The sequence below is a fragment of the Euprymna scolopes genome, chromosome 1 (genome assembly GCF_053919585.1).
Source record: "Euprymna scolopes isolate OS-2025 chromosome 1, ASM5391958v1, whole genome shotgun sequence".
Lineage (NCBI taxonomy): Eukaryota > Metazoa > Mollusca > Cephalopoda > Sepiida > Sepiolidae > Euprymna > Euprymna scolopes.
The window spans coordinates 83,558,880-83,579,710 of record NC_136482.1 but is presented as its reverse complement, the minus strand read 5'-3'; the positions used below and the strand labels follow the sequence as shown (position 1 = coordinate 83,579,710).

General features: G+C 35.7%; 1 protein-coding gene across 3 annotated transcripts in view; it reads left to right on the top strand.

Moving 5' to 3' along the window:
* The first annotated feature begins 968 nt into the window (after nucleotides 1-968).
* Nucleotides 969-20,831, top strand: part of LOC145245527 (uncharacterized) — a 129,016-nt gene continuing 109,153 nt past the window's right edge. Inside the window, exon 1 of one of the 3 annotated variants that reach the window (XM_080107191.1) lies at nucleotides 969-1,151. In XM_080107191.1, the coding sequence (XP_079963317.1) occupies nucleotides 1,022-1,151 (130 nt within the window). In that variant the 5' untranslated portion in view covers nucleotides 969-1,021. Of the gene's footprint in view, nucleotides 1,152-1,491; nucleotides 2,413-20,831 lie in introns of those variants that run through there. The other 2 variants (XM_080107158.1, XM_080107229.1) reach the window with 2 other exon arrangements.

Below are 20,831 nucleotides of genomic sequence, written 5' to 3'. Positions count from 1 at the left end.
TTTTAAAAAAATTGTTTGGTAGTTTTTGTTTAGATATAAAAGAAAAGTTAGAATTTATTTACATTTTGTAAGAAAACTTATAGAAAAGTATGTTCTTTTGTAGTTTTATATATTTTTTATCAAAGTTAAATATTTTTTCTTTTTATAAATTTGCAAAAACATGAGTAAAAATCTCCCTTCCTCTCCAAAAAAAAACTTAGATTAATTAGATGAAAGCAGTTTTAACAAAATAATTGGCGTCCACAATCAACGCTCGGCCTTTTCCGTCGGTTCCCGTCAGAAGTCGGTTGAATCCGCGCCAACATCACAAAATTGTGGACAAATAATGCATAAATACCTTAATGTTATTTTTTATGCAGTTTACCTGTAGATTATTAAAATAAATCGTAAAAAAAAACAACACGTTTAGGAAAGAGAAAGTGAGTTTCGTAGTGTGAAGGGCTCTTAATTGAAAGGATGTTGGTTTAAGTCCACTCGCAAATGATGATTTCTCTTTATAATTTATTAAAAATAACAGCTGTATATATTCGAAGTAACACCTTGAAATATGGAAAAAGGCCAACTTCGTGTGGGAATATGATCAGAAATTAACGGATTTTAGTTCAAAGCCTGCAACAGTTACAAGTTACAAGTGAAAGTGCCGGAAATGCTAGGTTCACGATTTGACACGAATGATGGCAGAGGGATACAGCAGTCTTTGTTAAGAAAAGAGTTTCCAGATCGTGATCAAACTGTTCCGATTTAAGTGAGAGTATATCAAATCCTCAATTAAAGCAATTTTTTACATTTTGAGATTGAATGCTCCCTATTAAACAGACCTCGTGAATTTTGCGTAATAACAATAGTAAATAAAAACTGCGGGCAGAACCGTTCATTATTACGTTTATAAACATTTTGAAAATAAGTCATTATGATGCTTTACTACAAGAGGCGATGAAGAAAGTTAGAATTATTTGTGACGTCTTGTCAGTTTCCATGGCAACAGAGTCTCTTATTGTGTAATTTCTAGTGAAACACAGAAATGGTAGTTTCCAGTTGTAAACGGAAAATGGTGCGTTTTCTTGTGTTAAGCATTTATCTTTGGACAGCGGTTGTTGCAAAAACCAACCACTCAAAGGTCGAAATGGACTTTGAGAAGAAGCAGTCCACTTGTAAGTCAACTTTTCTCGCCTTTGTCTCTTCGTTTCCGTACAGCATTCATAAACAGCAAAGGCAATGTTTTACTTTATATATAACAAATAACTGTAACAATAAAACGCATATACGGTAGGATTACACGGGGAAGCAAATAATGGTGATTAACATTTAATTTTAGCGTTTCATTTCCGGCAATATTAGGCAAAATCTACTATAAGTATAATAGGGTCCAGATAGGTTAAATGCTTGCACTTTTAAAGTATTTCAACCCCTTATATGTTGTCTTCTATTATATATATATTTTTTCCCCCGGACAACGCACAGTGCCACTGGTAGAAAGATTTTGAAATTGCTTAGATTTCTCATGATCAATAATTTCTAATCGGCAATTTATTATCTGGTTGAAAATATAGGTACTATTGTATCCGTTGAACCAAAGGAAGGTCAGCGTTCGCTCGGCTTTCCTCGAAACATGACGTCAACGGCTCAGATTTAGCAGCTGTCTGACGTTACATAGCGAGCAACCAACCACAACGTCGTGCGCTTAGTTTTATTACAAACGATACCGAGTATAAAAGTTACGGTTACTTTTCTCCTTACCAAATATACTAGTAGAAATTTTAGTAAGGGTGCCTTCACAACACTGCTAAAAATACGGTGAAAATCTTAGTATGAAGAGAAATATTGTTGATAATAATTTATCACGGAACACCGAGTACAACAATTCACTCGTAATTTCTTGTTCCCTTTCCTATTTCATAATAATAGGAAAGTAAATGATGTTAATAAAAGCAATAGTCCGAAAAGATTACCAAATGTAATGCTTTAATCATACAATATTGTTGTTATTCCGCATAACGCAGAGGAGAACAAATGGTGCCGGTCAATCCCTAATAATTTCTACCAACTTGATTCATTTCATAATAATATGAAGTAAATTATGTTGATAAAGATAAAAACTCCGATGAAATTAAGTATGTATTACTTCATGAAAAGTAATACTGCAATCTTACAATATCTGATCCGGATCAACGCCGAGTAGAACAAATGGTTACGGTCAGAAGGGGGACAGGCTAGGGAATAGGTCACTCTTGCTTCACCATAGACTAGACGAATCGAAGTATCAGTTTAGAAGAGGAGTTGCTTTTAGGCATTATGCAACCATCGCTTCAATATAGACACATTCGACAATGCTTCAGAATAAGATGTGCGATTGTTTATTAGGCGACCATTGCTTTACTATAGACTCATCAATGCCGATAAATAAAATCCGAGGTAAGTGTCTACTAAAATTTTAATTTGCAAAAATGCTAACTCATTTCTTGTCTTCAGTCGAAAATTTCCTTCCAGATAAGTAAACACCATTAGAAAATATCAAAATGAGTAAATAACATTAGAAAACCAATTACGCATCTTCCCCAACAAAGCCAAAGCCAATTTACTCTTAAAGAATAGTTTGTTTGTTTGTTTTTCTAACTATCAGTTCAGCCCGGCTTTGCTCGGGCCCTATACTGTTCATAAATTTATGTGCATATATATATATATATATATATATATATTAAAAAGTTTTACTCATGCTCAGGTAACCTACATTTAAAATTTCAAGAGTTTGGATAAAAAATAGCAGAGGAGTTTGGTAGAGTCTACAAAGATCAACTCTTTCAACTTTGACCTATTGGAAGCCAAATTTTCGCCCAAAAATTGATTAAAAAGCTTGATGCTTGTCTGAATTCCCTATTTGTAAAATATCTAGACCAAAAATTGGCTGAATAATTTGCTAGAGACCGCAAAGATCAAATCTTTTGAACTTTGACCCCTTGGTAGCAAAATTCTCAGCGAAAAAACGATTAGAAAGCTTGCCCTATGTCTGAACACACTTTATGTAAAATTTCAAATATTTAGAGAAAAAATTGGCTGAGTAATATCTAAACTTTTATCCCAATTTGACCCCTTAAGATTCATTGCTTTGGGCTCAAATCAAATGAAAAAAGATTGATGCATGTCCAAGTAACCTACATCTAAAATTTTAGACCCAAAATTGGCGGAGGAGTTTGGTAGAGTTTTCAGAGGTTAAATCGATGAATTATGACCTTTTGACAGCCAAATTTCTGGCCGAAAACCGATTAAAAAGATTTTCCTAAATCTCAATACCCGTATTGTCAAATCTCGAATTTGTAGCCTGAAAATTGACAGAGTAGTTTTGTAAGGAAATGTACACACATAGCCAATTTTACTTTTATAGATATACAAGTAGTTCAGCCCAGCTTTGTTCGGGCCCTAAGTACTTTTCATTACTTTGTGTGTATATGTGTATGCATATTAAAAAGTTTTGTTGGATTGTGTAGTGGACTTTTGGTCAGCGTTCAAGTTGTGGATAACTTGACCAAGACTAAAGTTACCTCTCATGAAAGAGGAGAACTATTTATGGCACAATGGGAGATTCCATTGCGCACACATGGGCCAGTCTATTCTTTGGATTGTGATTGGCTGAATCACCTGATTGGATATGCTTGTACATAAATAAAAGCCCTCAGTCCAGCTCAATCTGGTGTCTCTGTCTTGTGCATAAGCTGGACCCTTGGTAAGTGTTGCTGCTATTATTATTATTGTTGTTGTTGTGTTATTGACTACTACAGTTCTTTTGATTATTCTACATCTCCCCTCTTCCCCCCCACGAGTAGGCTGGGTTGTATGAGAGGTGTATCTCTCTTTTAGGCCTAGTTTGTTGTGTGGTAGTAACCTAGAAAAAGCTCAGGGAATCCTTGATTGAAAGCGTGGGGATGCATGTGTGGTTTGTTGTTGGGGTTTGGTTGCTGTGTATGTGCTATTATAGGGAGACAGTGGGATATGCAAGAATGTAGTATCGCTTGAGGGAATTGTTGGTCCTAGTGCTGCACTTGGTATTGGGGTTGGTGCAGGCTTGAGTTCGCATCTTCTGAGAAAACGGCGGTTCCTAAGTGTGATCCTTCCGGATCCGTTAACCCTGATTCGGTATTGTCGATCTGGTAGGAAACTGATGATTTTGCCCGTTGTGTTCCATCTGCGATTGACTGGATTTTGGACGGCTACGTTGTCACCAGCTTGTAACGGTGGAAGGTTGTGGATATATTTATTGTATCTTTCTACTATTTTTGTATTTCGGTGGTGGAGCATTTCCTCGCGGTGTTGTGCCGCTGACACCCATTCAGGATGAGGCTTGTAGAGGATTGGCTGTGAAGGGATGGAGACGTAGTCGACGGTGAAGTAATAATTGAGCACGTGATAGGCCAATACTTTGGATTGGGGTATTCCGATACTGCAAGATGGCCCGGGCAACACTGTCATTGTCCAAGGAACCCTGGGGGCCTGTGTTTCCTTTCACAATCCTCTTCGCAGTTTTTACTGCGAGCTCTGCCCTGCCATTGGATTGGGGATACGCAACAGAAGATAATCTGTGCCTAACACACCATGTTTTCAGAAATTCTTGAAACGTGCTGGAAGTGAAAGGTGGACCGCCATCGGTGCTGAGTTCTTCTGGGGCACCATATGTTTGGAACAGTTGTCGGCATATGGACATCAATTTGATTGTAGTAGTGTGACCTGATTCTAGGCGGTATAAAATTAGCCAACCAGTTAGCCTATCTGCGCAGGCAAGGTATGTGTGATCTCCAACATAAAAAATATCCATGACGATTTGCTGGAATGGCCACTCTGGGGATCGTGTTAGAATGATAGGATCCCTTGGTTGACTAGGTGCGATGGTTGAGCATACCATGCAATTCGCCCTAATACTGCGGATTGATGCATCAATCCCTGGCCAGTACACCGATTCGTTGGCACGTGCTTTCATGCCGACTACTCCTTGTTGTGCAGAATGCAGGCAGTGTAGGACCTTTTTTCGTTGTGTTTTGGGGATGACGATCCTTCGATCCAACAATACTAGACCATTGTCAGTGCTAAGGCGGTGCCTCACCTCCCAATACTCACGGACTTCGGGCGCAGTGAGATTACGTGTTTTTGGGAAGCCTTGCTGTATTGTGTCTATTAATTTGTTATATTGTTGATCGCCACGACCTGCTGAACGAATTAGGTCTGGTGATATCATGGCTATATTACTGCTGTCTGCAAATGTTGCTATTAAGGCTGTTGATTCTGTTATGTTGCTTATGTTGTTCGACTCCAGTATATCCATTTGAGAGGGTTTTGTTGAAGAGGGCTTGCACCATCGCCACTGGGTGGCGGGAGACTGCATCAGGGCCTCTGTGCCACTTCCCGGGGCAATGCTGTATGGTAAATCTATATCTCAGGGTCTTTTCCTTTAGTCTAAAGAGCCGGGGATTTTGGATATTGCTCAGATCACGATCGCCAAATATCCCCTTCAGAGGTTCATGGTCTGTGACCACTATGATGTTTGGAGAACCCATGACGAACATACGGCATTTCTCCAATGCCCATCCTATTGCTGCTGCCTCACCCTCTATTGGTGCGTATCTGCGTTCAGCATCCATGCAAAATCTGCTGCCAGCATATATCAGATGCCAACCTTCGGAACAGCAGATTGGGGCTTTTTCCATGGTACATTGGCAATGTTTTTGTAGGAGTAGGAAGCCCATTCCTTCTTTGCTCCAATCTGGAGCAAGGCAAGTTGCTCTGTCTTTGTCAAATGTTGCTACCCGCTTCTGGACTAGGTGAATTATAACTCGCTTGGAATCTTTGAATGCGTCTTCAAGGTTTTGATTCCAAGCAAACTTGGAGTTTTGTTTGACGAGGTCCCGAAAAGGCACCATAACTGGACCCAGTGAATATGCCCAGGCTACTTGGTTGACAAGCCCAAACCATGATCTGGCGTCAGTAATTGTCCTTGGGACTGGAAAATCCTGTATCGCTTGTATCATGGACTCAGAAGGGGTCACTCCTGAAGAAGTTATCTGGAGGCCTCCAAATTGTACGACATCCTGACAGAATTGGAATTTGTCGGTGTTGAGCACAATTCCATTCTTAGCACATTGGAGCAGGAAATCGAAGGTATGATAAAAGTCTCCCTCAATGCTAGAGTCATATAGCAGGGTATCGTCTACTGTCTTCACCTTGCATGGGATATCTTTTATTATCTCATCGTATCTGCGAGTGTAAGCATCCCCAGATGCGACATATCCTTGAGGCATCCTAAGATACATGTATCTTCCCCACTCAGTTATGAAGGTGGTTAATGGTTGAGATTCTTTGTCTAAGAGAATCAAGTGGTATCCATCAACAGCGTCTAGGACTGTTTTCTTTGTTCTAGGTGGCACTTGCAGTGCCAAATGGAATGGTGACCCAGTATGGTGGGTTTCTCGCTTGCATTGAGAGTTAAGGTGTTGGTAATCTATTGTTCTCCGTGGATTACCATTCTTTTTGGCAGTTATTACCATAGTACTGCACCAATCAGTAGGCATACCCACGGGTACTGGAGCTATGATACCTTTTTCTACATCCTTCCAAAGGGCTTGTCTTACTGGTTCCTTGAAGTGGAAGGGTACAGAAATTGGGTTATGCCTGGCTTTAGGGATTGCTCCCTCTTTGAGGTGAATGTGGGCAGCTGGGCCGGACATGGCTGCAAATATCCCATCTTTGTTGAATGTCGTTTTGGCAAACTTTTCTAGGAGCCAGCTCTTAAGTTTGCCTATGTTATCTTCTGTTGCGGGAAAAGGGAGGTTTTCGGGGCGATTTGGCAATTGATCTACACACTTTTTAGACTCGGTGTCTACCTCTTCATGTTCGTCTGCTAAAGGGTTTGGAAAATGTGTGTGCAATATTCCCACATCGATGCAGGCTGCTCTGCTGAGATAAAGCCGTTGTATGCCCTTGCATATGTAGAGGGCTTGTTTAGTTGTTTTCCCTCTGACCACAAACTCAACTGGTAGCCAACCCTGACACATGAGTGTGAAACCTCCAACTGTTCGTATGATCTTTCTTGATTGGACAAGACTAATCTTTGTGAGGCCCATTTTGATTAAATGCTTTGGTCCCCCAAGACAAATGGCGGCACCACTGTCGGGAAAAACCTTTAGCGTTGTACTACGACTCCTAGGGATATTGACAGCTTGTCTGGGATCTGGTTTTGGTGAGAATGGGATTACTGATGCATTTATTTCAGTTAGCAGATCACCTTCTGTAGTCATAATGGTGCCCCTCATTTGGTCGAATGTGATATGGGCCATGAGTGTATTCATGGGAGCTTCTTGGTCTTCAAAACTTTTTATCACTGCCGGGCGATATTTCTTTGTCCGGCACACTGCTGAGAAATGGTTAAGTTTCCCACAAGTGTTGCACATTTGATTCCATGCCGGACATGTTAAATGGCGGGCACTTGTCCTTGGAGTACCGTGTTGGTGACTACCGCAACCTATGCAGGTTTGACGGGGTTCTTTATCAGCAATGTTATCGTTGTGAGTAGCAGTAGAGCTAGTGCGAATATTGCCTCTGCTAGTCCGTACAGCACTGTTTTTTTTTTGCCTGCGATATACTGACATCCGGACTGTAGCTATGTCTGAGGTATCAGTCATTGCGGTTTGGTCCTGTAGTACAGACTCAAATGCCTCAGCATGACAAATATTTTGGTTGAGAGTACTTAGCAACCCGGCTTTTGCCAGTAGATTGGTCTGAAGCGTATCATTCGATATCCCTTTGATAAATTGGTCCTTGATGTAAATGTCGGACAGGTCGTGATCGCAGTTGGCGCATGAGAAATTACAGTCTATGGCCGTGGACCTAAGACGAACAAGATATTGTTGGATGGGTTCATCTTCATGCTGTGATATAGATGCAAATGTCATCCGATGGACCATGGGATTGGATTTTTGAGTTACCAATGCTTCTGTCATCTCTAGCAGCTTGTCTGGGTTGGTGGTGAAGAACTTAGGGTACGTATTTATGATTGCGTTTTGGACGGATTCATCAGCGCAACTGCATAACTGGATATTGGCCTGAGAAGTTGGCATGTCCGTTATTCTGGTGAATACTTCCCAATCAATCCGAAATTTTCTGAATTGTTGAGGGGTCATTTCGAGATGAAGTTGGGGATGCCTGGCAGCTGGTGCCTTAGCATAGGTGGTCTGGGTAGCGGGCTCCTTGGCTTGTCAGAGGATAGGCAGAGCTTCTCCCATTGTTGTGATTCCCAATTCTCTTAGCATGGCTCGATCCATTACTTGAAGGTTTTCTTTCCTCAGTTTTTCCTTCACAAAAGCTGCAGCGTAGCTCTTGGCGGAATCGGCAGCAATGCCTGCTTTGAGGAAATAGTTTTCCCAATCTTCTGTCTCGAATCCTGTTTGTAGTGCAATGTTGGATTGTGTAGTGGACTTTTGGTCAGCGTTCAAGTTTTGGATAACTTGACCAAGACTAAAGTTACCTCTCATGAAAGAGGAGAACTATTTATGGCACAATGGGAGATTCCATTGTGCACACATGGGCCAGTCTATTCTTTGGATTGTGATTGGCTGAATCACCTGATTGGATAGGCTTGTACATAAATACAAGCCCTCAGTCCAGCTCAATCTGGTGTCTGTCTTGTGCATAAGCTGGACCCTTGGTAAGTGTTGCTGCTATTATTATTATTATTATTATTATTATTATTGCGTGTTATTGACTACTACAGTTCTTTTGATTATTCTACAAGTTTGACTCATGTTCAGGTAACTTACATCTAAAATTTCAAGTATTTAGACCCAAAATTAGCCGAGGAGTTTAATTTTCGCCCTCAAAACTGATTAAAAAGCTCGATGCATGCCTGAATACCCTATTTGTAAAATTTCAAATGTTTACACCCAAAATTGGCCGAATAGTTTGCTAGAGACCGCAAAGGTAAAATCATTTGAGCTTTGATCCCTTGGTAGCTAAATTCTCAGCGTAAAACCGATTGCAAAGCTTGCCTTATGTCTGAACACACTTTATGTAACATTTTAAATGTGTAGCCCAAACATTGGCTGAGAGATCTATTTTTTTTACCTTTGACCCCAATTTTGACCCCTTAATATTCATGATTTTGGGATTAAATCAAATTAAAATGTTTGATCCTTGTCCTCGAAACCTACATCTAGAATTTCAAGTGTTTAGACCCAAAATTAGCGCAAGAGTTTTGCAGAGATTTTGACGGTCACCTCGTTGAACCTTACCCCTTAACAGCCAAACTTCTGTCCGAAAACCGATTTAAAAGATTTTCCTAAATCTCAATACTCCTTATGTCGAATATCGAGTCTGTAGACTGAAAATTGGCATAGATCCATTTGGTAGGGAAATGTATACACACAGACAGACACATGCAGAGACAATTTCACTTTAATAGATATATAGATAGATAATTAGATATCTGAGGCAATGCCGATCAAGAAAATATAAATTTTGTTAATCTTTTGTTAGTAGTTTGGGACTTTAACCGGATAAACAAATACACACAGAAAATGTCATTTTATATTATAAACGTGGTCGAGTTCCGCTGAATGTGAATGAGAGCGAACTCTTTAGTATTTTTTCCAATAATTTCTCATATTCTCCTACGAGTATTGATTTTCTTATTGATTGAATCAAGGCCAGTTTAAATATATATAAATATTTTCATTTTAATTTGCCGTAGCTCCTATTTTTTTAAGAAAACAACAACAACACGTGATTGATAATATTTGACTTGTAACCGTAGAGAAAAATAATGATCTAATAAGACAAACGCACGTTTCATACACACTAAAAATCCAAATTTATTTATGGAACTCCGATATGCCAAGTACGTTGGCGGAGAGACAAGATAAAAATCTACTTTCCGTGTCATCCTTGAAGGAAAGAAAAATTAACACTAATAGTAAAAGAAAAATTAACACGAATAGTAGGAGTTGCTGTGATGTTACGAGGGTTGCGATCTTCTCGCCTTACGCTGCTATCTCGTGTGCTGCTGCTGCTTCTAAACGTCTTGAAACTAATTTAAATTAACAAAAACTCATGTTCTATTCAGCTGTTTAAAGTTGCTAAATTACTTCGAATATTAGTCTTACGACAATAAACATGTCAGGCATAAGAACTCATTCTTAAAACCAAATTTGATTCTAAATGAGTTTTCCATAAATGAAAACAATATAAACTACCTCTTTCGACCGACTCCGGTCTTCTTCAGCAGGTTATAGACATTTTTCTTTTGCTTCGTAGTCAAGCTATAACGACGAATATTGGGGATAGCCTCTCCTGGTGTAAAATGGAAACGATAATTATGTTTAAATGTCATGCCAAACATTTTTTTAAAATCTATAAATTTATAGTTTTTCGTCTACACCTCCAATTCCAATTCCTATGAATATTTCAGTCAATTTTTTTGTTTTAACTGCACAAAAAATAATCCATCGCAAATATAATTTTACAAGTAAGCAACAGTTCAGAGGATGAAAAATCTCGCGTCTAACAAATCAAAAATTAAAATTGGAGATTATCCTATTTTCGTTTTCTTTTCTTATTACGAAAAAATAATGTATTTCAACTGACATAATTCCGCAAAATAGAGGGTTGTATCAGTAATCTAATTAATAAAACTCACTGTTTGTCTATTTATCTCCATTTTTAAGTTCATCTTTTCCAAGACGCAAGGTTGTAAAGCGGCGCAAGGCGTATCAAATGATGGCATTTTTTGTGGCCTTTTATGGGTTTTAGTCGGTAAAAATAACTGCTGAGAGTTCAAAATTTAAAATGAATTGGAATTTGGCAGACGTTAGTCGATATAAAGCACTGTTATACTCATGCGCAAATATATATTTATACGTTAAAGAGTTCATTTTTAACGGACCAAGAAAAAAATAAGAACCCCAATCGACCGAGAAAAGCAATAGAGCAAATTTCGATCGACACCGGTTTGACCTTGAGCTTCACATACACACATGGCCTATGTAAACAAATATAAAATAACAAACGTGTTCGGATTTCGCAAGCAAGATTTATTATTATGTAGAATGCGTTTATTATATATATATATATATATATATATATATATATATATATATATATTATGCACACAAAACTTATTAATGAAACTATTTAAGCCAAAGCGTGTCTTTTTTATATATATTTATAAACTATTAAAGCCAAATACAAGGTAAGTTCTTAATGTAAGGAACAAAACATATTTAAACAAATAAAATAAATCTAATTCAAATAAATCGTTTTTCTTTTTTACTTTTTATGAAAATATTAAGTTTGGGTGCTTCATCTTGGTGAGATTTTTCATCACAAAATAGGACACTGTAGGTTTTTCTTATTTAGAAAATAAAATGCCGCATATTAAAATGTTTGGTTTCAATAGTTTTATTAAAAAGTTGTGTGAAAATGCGATAGAGTATAAACAAAAAAAACTTACCATTTAAAAGTTGACTTATAGAGGTATTTCGATCTGTTTTAAAAGGAATATTACATTTAAAATTGTCGCCGACAAGTAGGTTTTATGATATCAAGGCCTTTATTATCCAATGTATTCCATAAAGTTGTACTAATCGCCCTGTTTGTTTTTGCCTGCGATGATTCAATTTATCTATCGCACTTTGACCCAAAATTAATAATCAAACTATTAAAACCAAACTTTTTAATGGCCAGCATTTTATCTTTGTAAATAAGGAAACCCCCGCTATTCCAACTCATACGTCCCATTTAAGGAGGACCAGTTACTTCAAATAAGGTACTATGAATTGATATTTTTATTAAAAAACATCCATTTATATATAACTAGCCTTGATGTCTGGTGCTGCCCGGGTCTTTGTAGGTGCGTGTGGAACAAAAAAAAACTGGTAGTACGCAGGCAGGCTCGAATCCATACTCTGAAGGAGGAATAAAATGTGAAAAAAGTGACGTTTTTGGCATGATCCACTATTATTTTTGGCATGGTCCACTATTTTCCAAGGTACAAGTCAAGGTCATAACCTATGTATATATAGTCTTCTACATCTCACACTACTGGACCGATCATGGGCAAACCTGGCATGATGATGGTTCACACAATTTTCCAAGGTAAAAGCCAAGGTCATAACCTATTTATATATACTTTTGTACATCCCACACTACTGGACCGGTCATGAGCAAACCTGGCATGATGATGGTCCCCAACCTAGGGATGGTAAACACAATTTTCCAAGGAAAAAGTCAAAGTCATAACCTATGTATATATACTTTTTTATATTCCATACCACTGGACCGATCATGAACAAACCTGGCATTATGATGGTCCTCCACATAGAAATGGTCCACAGCATTTTCCAAGGAAAAAGTCAGGGTCATAACATATGTATATAGACTCTTCTACATTCCACACTACTGTACCGGTCATGAGCAAACCGGGCATGATGATGGTCCCCAACATAGGGATAGTCCACACCATTTTCCAAGGTAAAAGTCAAGGTCATAAACTATGTATATATACCCTTCTAAATCCCACACCACTAGAAAAAGTCAAGGTCATAACCTATATATACTCTTCTACATTCCACATCACTGCACCGATTATAACCTGCATCATGGTCATAACCTTTTCTACACCCCAATCCACTGGACCGATCATGAGCAAACCTAGCATGATGATGGTCCTCCACCTAGGGATAGTCCACAGCATTTTCTAAGGTAAAAGTCAATGTCACAATATATGTATATATACTCTTCTACATCACACACAACTGGACCAGTCATGAGAAAACTTTGCATGATGATGACCCCTATATAGTGATGGTCCAAACCATTTTCCAAGGTAAAAGTCAAGGTCATAACCTATGTATATATACTTTTATACATCCCACACCACTAGACCGATCATGAGCAAACCTGGCATAATAATGGTCCCCTCACCTAGGGATGGTCCATAGCATTTTCCAAGGAAAAAGTCAATGTCATAATTTGTGTATATATACTTTTTTATATCCCACACCACTGTACCGGTCATGATAAAACCTGGCATGACGATGGTTTTCCCCACATAGGAATGGTCCACACTATTTGCCAAGGAAAAAGTAAGGGCCATAAACTTTGTATGTATACTCTTCTACATCTCCCACCACCGGACCGATCATCAGCAAACCTGACATGGTGATGGTCCCCAACCTAGGGATGGTCCACACCATTTTCCAAGGTAAAAGTCAAGGTCATAACCTATGTATATATACTCTTCTACATCCTACACCACTGGATCGATCATGAGCAAACCTGGCATGATGATGGCCCCCACTTAGGGATGGTCTACACCATTTTCCAAGGAAAAGTCAAGGTCATAATCTACGTATATGTACTCTTCTACATCCCACACTACAAGACAGCTCATGAGCAAACCTGGCATTATGATGGTCTCTGACTGAGGGACGGTACACACTGTCGAGATCAAATGTTAATGTCAGGACTTTTTTAGTATATTATAATTTATCAGTGAAATCTGATTGCTTCAAGTTCGTTAAAATCTTTATGGCTCGTTAAATCTACCCCATTAAAAAAAAAATGTATACATATTATTTGTGATTGTAGAAAGAGGAAATATTTGTCAGGATAGTTTGCAAGGCCAATACGCCAAGATACAACCGGGAAAAATCATTGGCTATGCCTAACTACCGTTTCAAATTTTATTCGTGCATCCAAAAACTACTTGGTATAATCGGCAGGAGTCTAATAGGTCGGCATAAATAAATAAAAGACGGAAATAAATAAAAGACGTAAATGAAAAAGTGAGAATAATACAAGAACAATCAAAGCAGGAGTAAGAGGACGACATAAATAAATGACTCATACAAAAATGAAAGGTGAATTACAACAATATATGTTTGGCACTTAAGGCCAAATAAGATACAATATTTATCTTCTCATTCGGTAAAAAGCGCGCTATATATATATATATATATATATATATATATATATGTGTGTGTGTGTGTGTGTGTATGTGTGTGTGTATGTGTGTGTGTGTGTGATTTCTGTTTACTTTATTGATCCGAAACAAGAATTGCTGCATCTATAGCACAAGGAGCTTCCGAAACAGAAAAAAAAAACAAAAAAAACGAGAGAGCATCTGTGTGAGAGACAAAAAGAAAGCAAGAAAGCGAGGGAGGGAAAGAGGTAGAGAGAGAGAAAAAAAACGAGAGAGGAAGATACAAAGCAAACGAGGGAGATAAAAGCAAGAGAAGGCGAGAGAAGACAGAGGGTGAGAAAAGAAAAGAGAGAGAGAGAGAGAGGAAAACAAAGTGAGAGAGAGAGAGTCGGAGAGGGAGAAATCGAGTGAAGAGAATCGAAGTTACAGAGGGAGAGATACAGGGAAATGAAATGTGAAAAGGGGAGGGAAACGAAATGAGAGAAAAGGCAAATGAGAGAGAAAGAAATAAAAATAAACGAGGAAGAAAGAATGAATGTTTTTAATTCTCCAATTTTCTTTTCTATATCCAGGGCAACAATGATCGGCTTTATTAGTTGCTGATGAAAGGCTGATTTCTGAAATCCCTCTGACATTACGATATTTAATTGGCCTCGTAGTGGGAATATGCATTTTAAAAATTCAATTTGTTGAAAAATACTATGCTATTTGAAAATTATACACAACATTTTATTTCGTTCAGATAAATTTCTCTATATTTTAATTTTTTTTGAATGGGCTACTGTGGTAGAGATACGATTTCTATGAGGCACTTTGGTAAGGAGTTTCGCATGAAAATGTTCACATAACATTTGAAGTTCTATATCTTGATACATTCGGGAAAACACAACGAAAGAATTCAAAAGGTAAGCGGCCAGTCAATAGAAACTGAAGGGACTTTTACAGCGAATGCGTGAGGTTTTGCCGCTTATTGAGTAGTTCAGAGACATTTTTGTTCATGGTTAGAAGTTCATGCAAGTTCATGCAATAGGTAATTCATAATCAAATCAAATTTATTGGCAAAAAATAATAACACGCAACATATTTATATGTCTGTATAGAATCGCAATGTTCGTCAAGGTGACTTTAAAATTGGATACGTTAGTCATTTTCACAGAGATGTAACATGAACAAAGACTGCCTTTTCTTCTGTTAAGACATTAAAAAAGAATATTAAGAATATTAATATCTATGAAGAAAGTGCTGATACACTTATAAGTGCCGATAAGTGCTTATAATATAACGGGGTTAGTTTAAAATTATTCAAATAAGCTCAATTTTTTTTTTTTTTAGATTAAACAACAGGATTTCCATAACTCTATGAGCATGTTTTCTTCGATATGAGTTAGTGTTCAATATAATATTACTTATAACGAAATTTGTTGATTAATCCGCTGGTCACGGCACCAAATTGGAATACTATTATATTCCTTCTTCATTGATTATTTCAGTGATTTCATCTCAACTCCTCGCAAGGAAATTCATCATCTTGAATACTATCCTTCGTCCGTGCATTCTGGATTGGATACATCGATATACACGGAAAGGCTAAATATTTAAAACATCAGTTTACTTAATTCTACAAACCATTCTCTCTAACTGGAGTTGCATATTCTCATCGCCATTTCATTCTCTAGGCAGCTATGAGTACATAATCTTCTGTCGGTCACTACTGTTAAAACTGCAAATGCTACCAAACTTAAAACTACTTAAAAAAAATATCCCTCTTTCTAACCAGTGATCATGCGCGACCAATCAGAGCTTTTTATCTCATGCTGAATAAGTATCGTAAAATTAATATCATCATTTATCCTTTTAGATGAGAATTAAAACATATGCTTCTAAGAGATTCCGATTAACTTTTGTGTACTAATGCGTCATTGCTTATCAAAGGGAAAAGGCTACTCGAGCAGAACTTTTAAAAAGTGGTTCTATTACATCACCCCTCTGGGAAAAAATGGATACATTTCTCAAAAACATTCATAAATGACCAGATACTCTTCAGCCTCAATGAACGCTAAGTATTTGGTTGAGTTCTGTGTATATTATCAGATTTCAGTGAACAAGAGGCGAACATGTTCTCTTATTTTTTTCTTAGATGTTGGAAAAAGCAAAATATATTCATGAAAAATGAGACAATGATAATTTAAACTAAAATCCCAGAAGCGGATCTCGACTTTCTTAGCAAGAGTTTGCTAAAGACTGGTCTAACATCCAGAGAGGCTCTAACTTTTCATTATTTATCCAAAGTTAACATTAAGCCTATTTAATGGATGATATTCTTAGCAACTGAAATACAATTTTGACTTCTTATGTCCCAGGCTTAATCGAAGAAAGAAACTATACAGTGAATTAAGCTGACCTGAAGGTTCATCTTCATCAATCAGACCGTGTAAAGTAATGATTACAAAAATTCATATTTGCATAAATTCCAAATTATGTTGTTGTCAAATAATGACTAGCGTCACAATTTTATAAGCAAATGATCAATAAAGCGGGATAGCCAGAGAGAAAAGAGAAAGAAAGTGAAAGAGAGCAACACGCAAACCTGCAATTGAGCAAGAGAGAGAGAGAGAGAGAGAGAGAGAGAGAGAGAGAGAGAGAGAGAGAGAGAGAGAGAGAGAGAGAACACGTGTTTGTTAACTATTCCATTTTCTTCTCCAGGATAACAAACTTTAATTTTGCTAGTTGTTGGCGAAAGGTTTAATTCCTGAATTATCTGTGATTTTGAAATACTTACTCGGAATTATAGAGGAAATATGCTTTTTTCAAATGAGATTTATTCTGAAAAATATTCAAAGTTGTTGTAAAACTGTGTCTCATCCCGTATTAATATTATAGCAGATATTTTGTATCTTCAAATAAATTTCTCTGTAGTCAAAGTTTTTACTTTTTAACATTTTTCATTAGAGCAAGTTTTCAGCTGTTTTACGCCAGTATTGAAGAAATTATCGCCGCTTTCTTACAATCACGCTGCCATGAAAAAAGGCATCAACTTATTTTTTAAATAGGCCGATTTATCGGGTGCGTACAATCTTTTTACAATCACGGCAAATTTTTATAACCAACCAGAATGTCCCGCTATAAAACTGACACAGTGTCTAACGTTGCTGCTCTAGGAGACGAGTAATAAAGTTGTTAAATTGCTTATCAAACTATATACTTAGCTCTAACCACGACGGCAAAATTAGAGAAAAGGCTCGGTTTCTATATGCGGAAAACCTAGCTCCTTAAAAAGGCGCAGTTTGTATCTGGGAGGAAAATCTAAAATAGTCTCAATTTACGAGAATTTCTCATTCGTTGACTCAGGACAAAGCATATACTATGGTTTGATTTTTGCTCGAAAGCACGGCATATGCAAGATTTTATCTAAAATATGGGAGTACTGTAAAACCTCTGTCAAAAACTTGAGTTTTTTAAAGGATGCATTCTCGTTTTTCTTATAATGTTAGTGAAGTTGATTATATCTAAATGAATAAAACTGAAAATACTTTTTTTTTCATTTATCCGATCTATATTTATATCGAAATACCCGAGAATTATTTGATTCTATGATACAACAAAATATTTTCAAATACTGATCAGAAACCTTCCAAATCATAACTTTGGCAATACTTCATTTGCATAATTATTTTATAAACATTTTCTAGTATATTAATATTCTGTCTCATTCATTTGTAATTTGATTCTCTTATTTATTGTGTATTAATGATTATACATTAATATTATTACAAAAAATAACAATAAAACAATAATTATATATTAATATTATTACAAGTAATGTTAAAGAGATTGAATGAAAAAGGTTTTACATTGTATATGATAACTAGGGCCATGAAAAGAGCATATTCTTATTGTTTTGACACTCGAGTATATATCCGACACAGTTAATTAATCGAGAACGACATCGCTATCTAAAAACATAAGATATTAATTGATATATACTAGAGAGTCAAAATAATGAAATATTCTTGTGTCATAGCCCTAACAATAACTTCCGTTCAGTTCTAACTTAGCAACCAAGTTTAGTAACAGTTGGTTACGCGATACACAAGACAAGCTATACATAAATCAACAAACGACTGAAAACAAACTCCTTAACAGAGGTATTAAAGGGTTCAAAAGAGAGTCGCCAACCTGATAGGTTCCGCACCGTCAGTTAGGCTTCAACCTCTGCCCCATCGACGAAACGTTGCATCCTTCTGCCTATTTTACCAGTATTTTAATGAACTTCAAGCCCTTGTCCTCCCTCGACGTAAATAACCCCTGACAAACCCGACAAGCAACCAAATCCTACCCCGATACAGAAGAGATCCCCAGATGGCAAAACGCCTTCTGCTTTAATAGCACATACACCTAAAACTAAGATTACTTTGGAATAATTCCTTTAAAAAAGTAAACTCTGCAATAAGTAAATATTATTTTTCTTTTAATAGTTAAATAGTTTAATACTTGATAGTTTAATAGTTAAATAAGTTAAAAGTTAAATAGCTACGTTTATTTATTTTTTTAACTAAATTTGTTGTAGATGATTAATGGTTCTGTTTAGAACACAATTGTACCATGATATTTGACTTTTGCATAATAAACTTTAATTTAGGCCATTGTATAAAAATTATTTTATAAAAATCAACAGCAAGTTCTCTACGAAGCAACATAGATTACAATATATTGTGGACTAAGTTTCTGCGGAAAGACATGTGAAGCTTCCTCCATGTGCACCTCGGTGGGTTCTCGACTAGAGCAGGCAATCAATTAATTTGATTGAAAAAAAGGCTGATTTTACTAATTTCGATGATAGTAAAAGTATTGGAAGTCTGAAATATTTGTTGGTCCTTATTTAGTCCTCGGCAACGGCAGGTCTCTCTGCTAGTCTAAAAATGCTATTTCTTTCATAATTAATGAAATGTGATTTTATTTATACAGAGTAAATTTCCTTAACACTGGAATATATCAAATAACACCATCACAATCATCTTTGTGTTGTTTTTCTTCAAACTACCAGAATGTAAAATTGAAGTTGTTTGTTTATTTTATTTTTTTTTAAATTTTTATTTTTTCTTTAAAAAAAGATACAGACTAGTTAATTGCTGCCCGGAAGGCGTATAGTTTTTACTAATGTAAAAACTAACATTTGTTGTCGTGTGCAATACGCGTTAAAAAATACATGTATTACATACTAGTTTCAAAATTGTTACTTACGTCTATACAATATACAGATTTACATTTTACGTCTATACAATATACAGATTTACATTTTACGTCTATACAATATACAGATTTACATTTTACGTCTATACAATATACAGATTTACATTTTACGTCTATACAATATACAGATTTACATTTTACGTCTATACAATATACAGATTTACATTTTACGTCTATACAATATACAGATTTACATTTTACGTCTATACAATATACAGATTTACATTTTACGTCTATACAATATACAGATTTACATTTTACGTCTATACAATATACAGATTTACATTTTACGTCTATACAATATACAGATTTATATTTTACGTCTATAAAATATACAGATTTATATTTTACGTCTATACAATATACAGATTTATATTTTACGTCTATACAATATACAGATTTACATTTTACGTCTATAAAATATACAGATTTACATTTTACTTCTATACAATATACAGATTTACATTTTACGTCTATACAATATACAGATTTACATTTTACGTCTATAAAATATACAGATTTACATTTTACGTCTATACAATATACAGATTTACATTTTACGTCTATACAATATACAGATTTACATTTTACGTCTATACAATATACAGATTTACATTTTACGTCTATACAATATACAGATTTACATTTTACGTCTATACAATATACAGATTTACATTTTACGTCTATACAATATACAGATTTACATTTTACGTCTATACAATATACAGATTTATATTTTACGTCTATAAAATATACAGATTTATATTTTACGTCTATACAATATACAGATTTATATTTTACGTCTATACAATATACAGATTTACATTTTACGTCTATACAATATACCGATTTACATTTTACTTCTATACAATATACAGATTTACATTTTACGTCTATACAATATACAGATTTACATTTTACGTCTATACAATATACAGATTTACATTTTACGTCTATACAATATACAGATTTACATTTTACGTCTATACAATATACAGATTTATATTTTACGTCTATAAAATATACAGATTTATATTTTACGTCTATACAATATACAGATTTACATTTTACGTCTATACAATATACAGATTTACATTTTACGTCTATATAATATACAGATTTACATTTTACGTCTATACAATATACAGATTTACATTTTACTTCTATACAATATACAGATTTACATTTTACGTCTATACAATATACAAATTTACATTTTACGTCTATACAATATACAGATTTACATTTTACGTCTATACAATATACAGATTTACATTTTATGTCTATACAATATACAGATTTACATTTTATTTTAACATACACAATATTCCAACTTTCATAAAAACAAAAGCATAAGTCAGTTGTGAGACTGCATATCTTTGCCTAACAACGTAAGGATGAGCCAATATTTTTCATTTCAGTATTACGTATTATATGAATTATCCTTAACTCATGCACCAAACATCATCAAATGCATATATAAAAGTTGAAATTCAGTGAATATTTCAACCTTAAACGAACCTTATTTACAATTATAGTCCAAGTAGCAAGTTTGGACGAAAGAGTTATTGCTTAACATGTGAGTTTTAGCTTTTTCTTGGCATTTGACCCAAATATTCTAAAATTA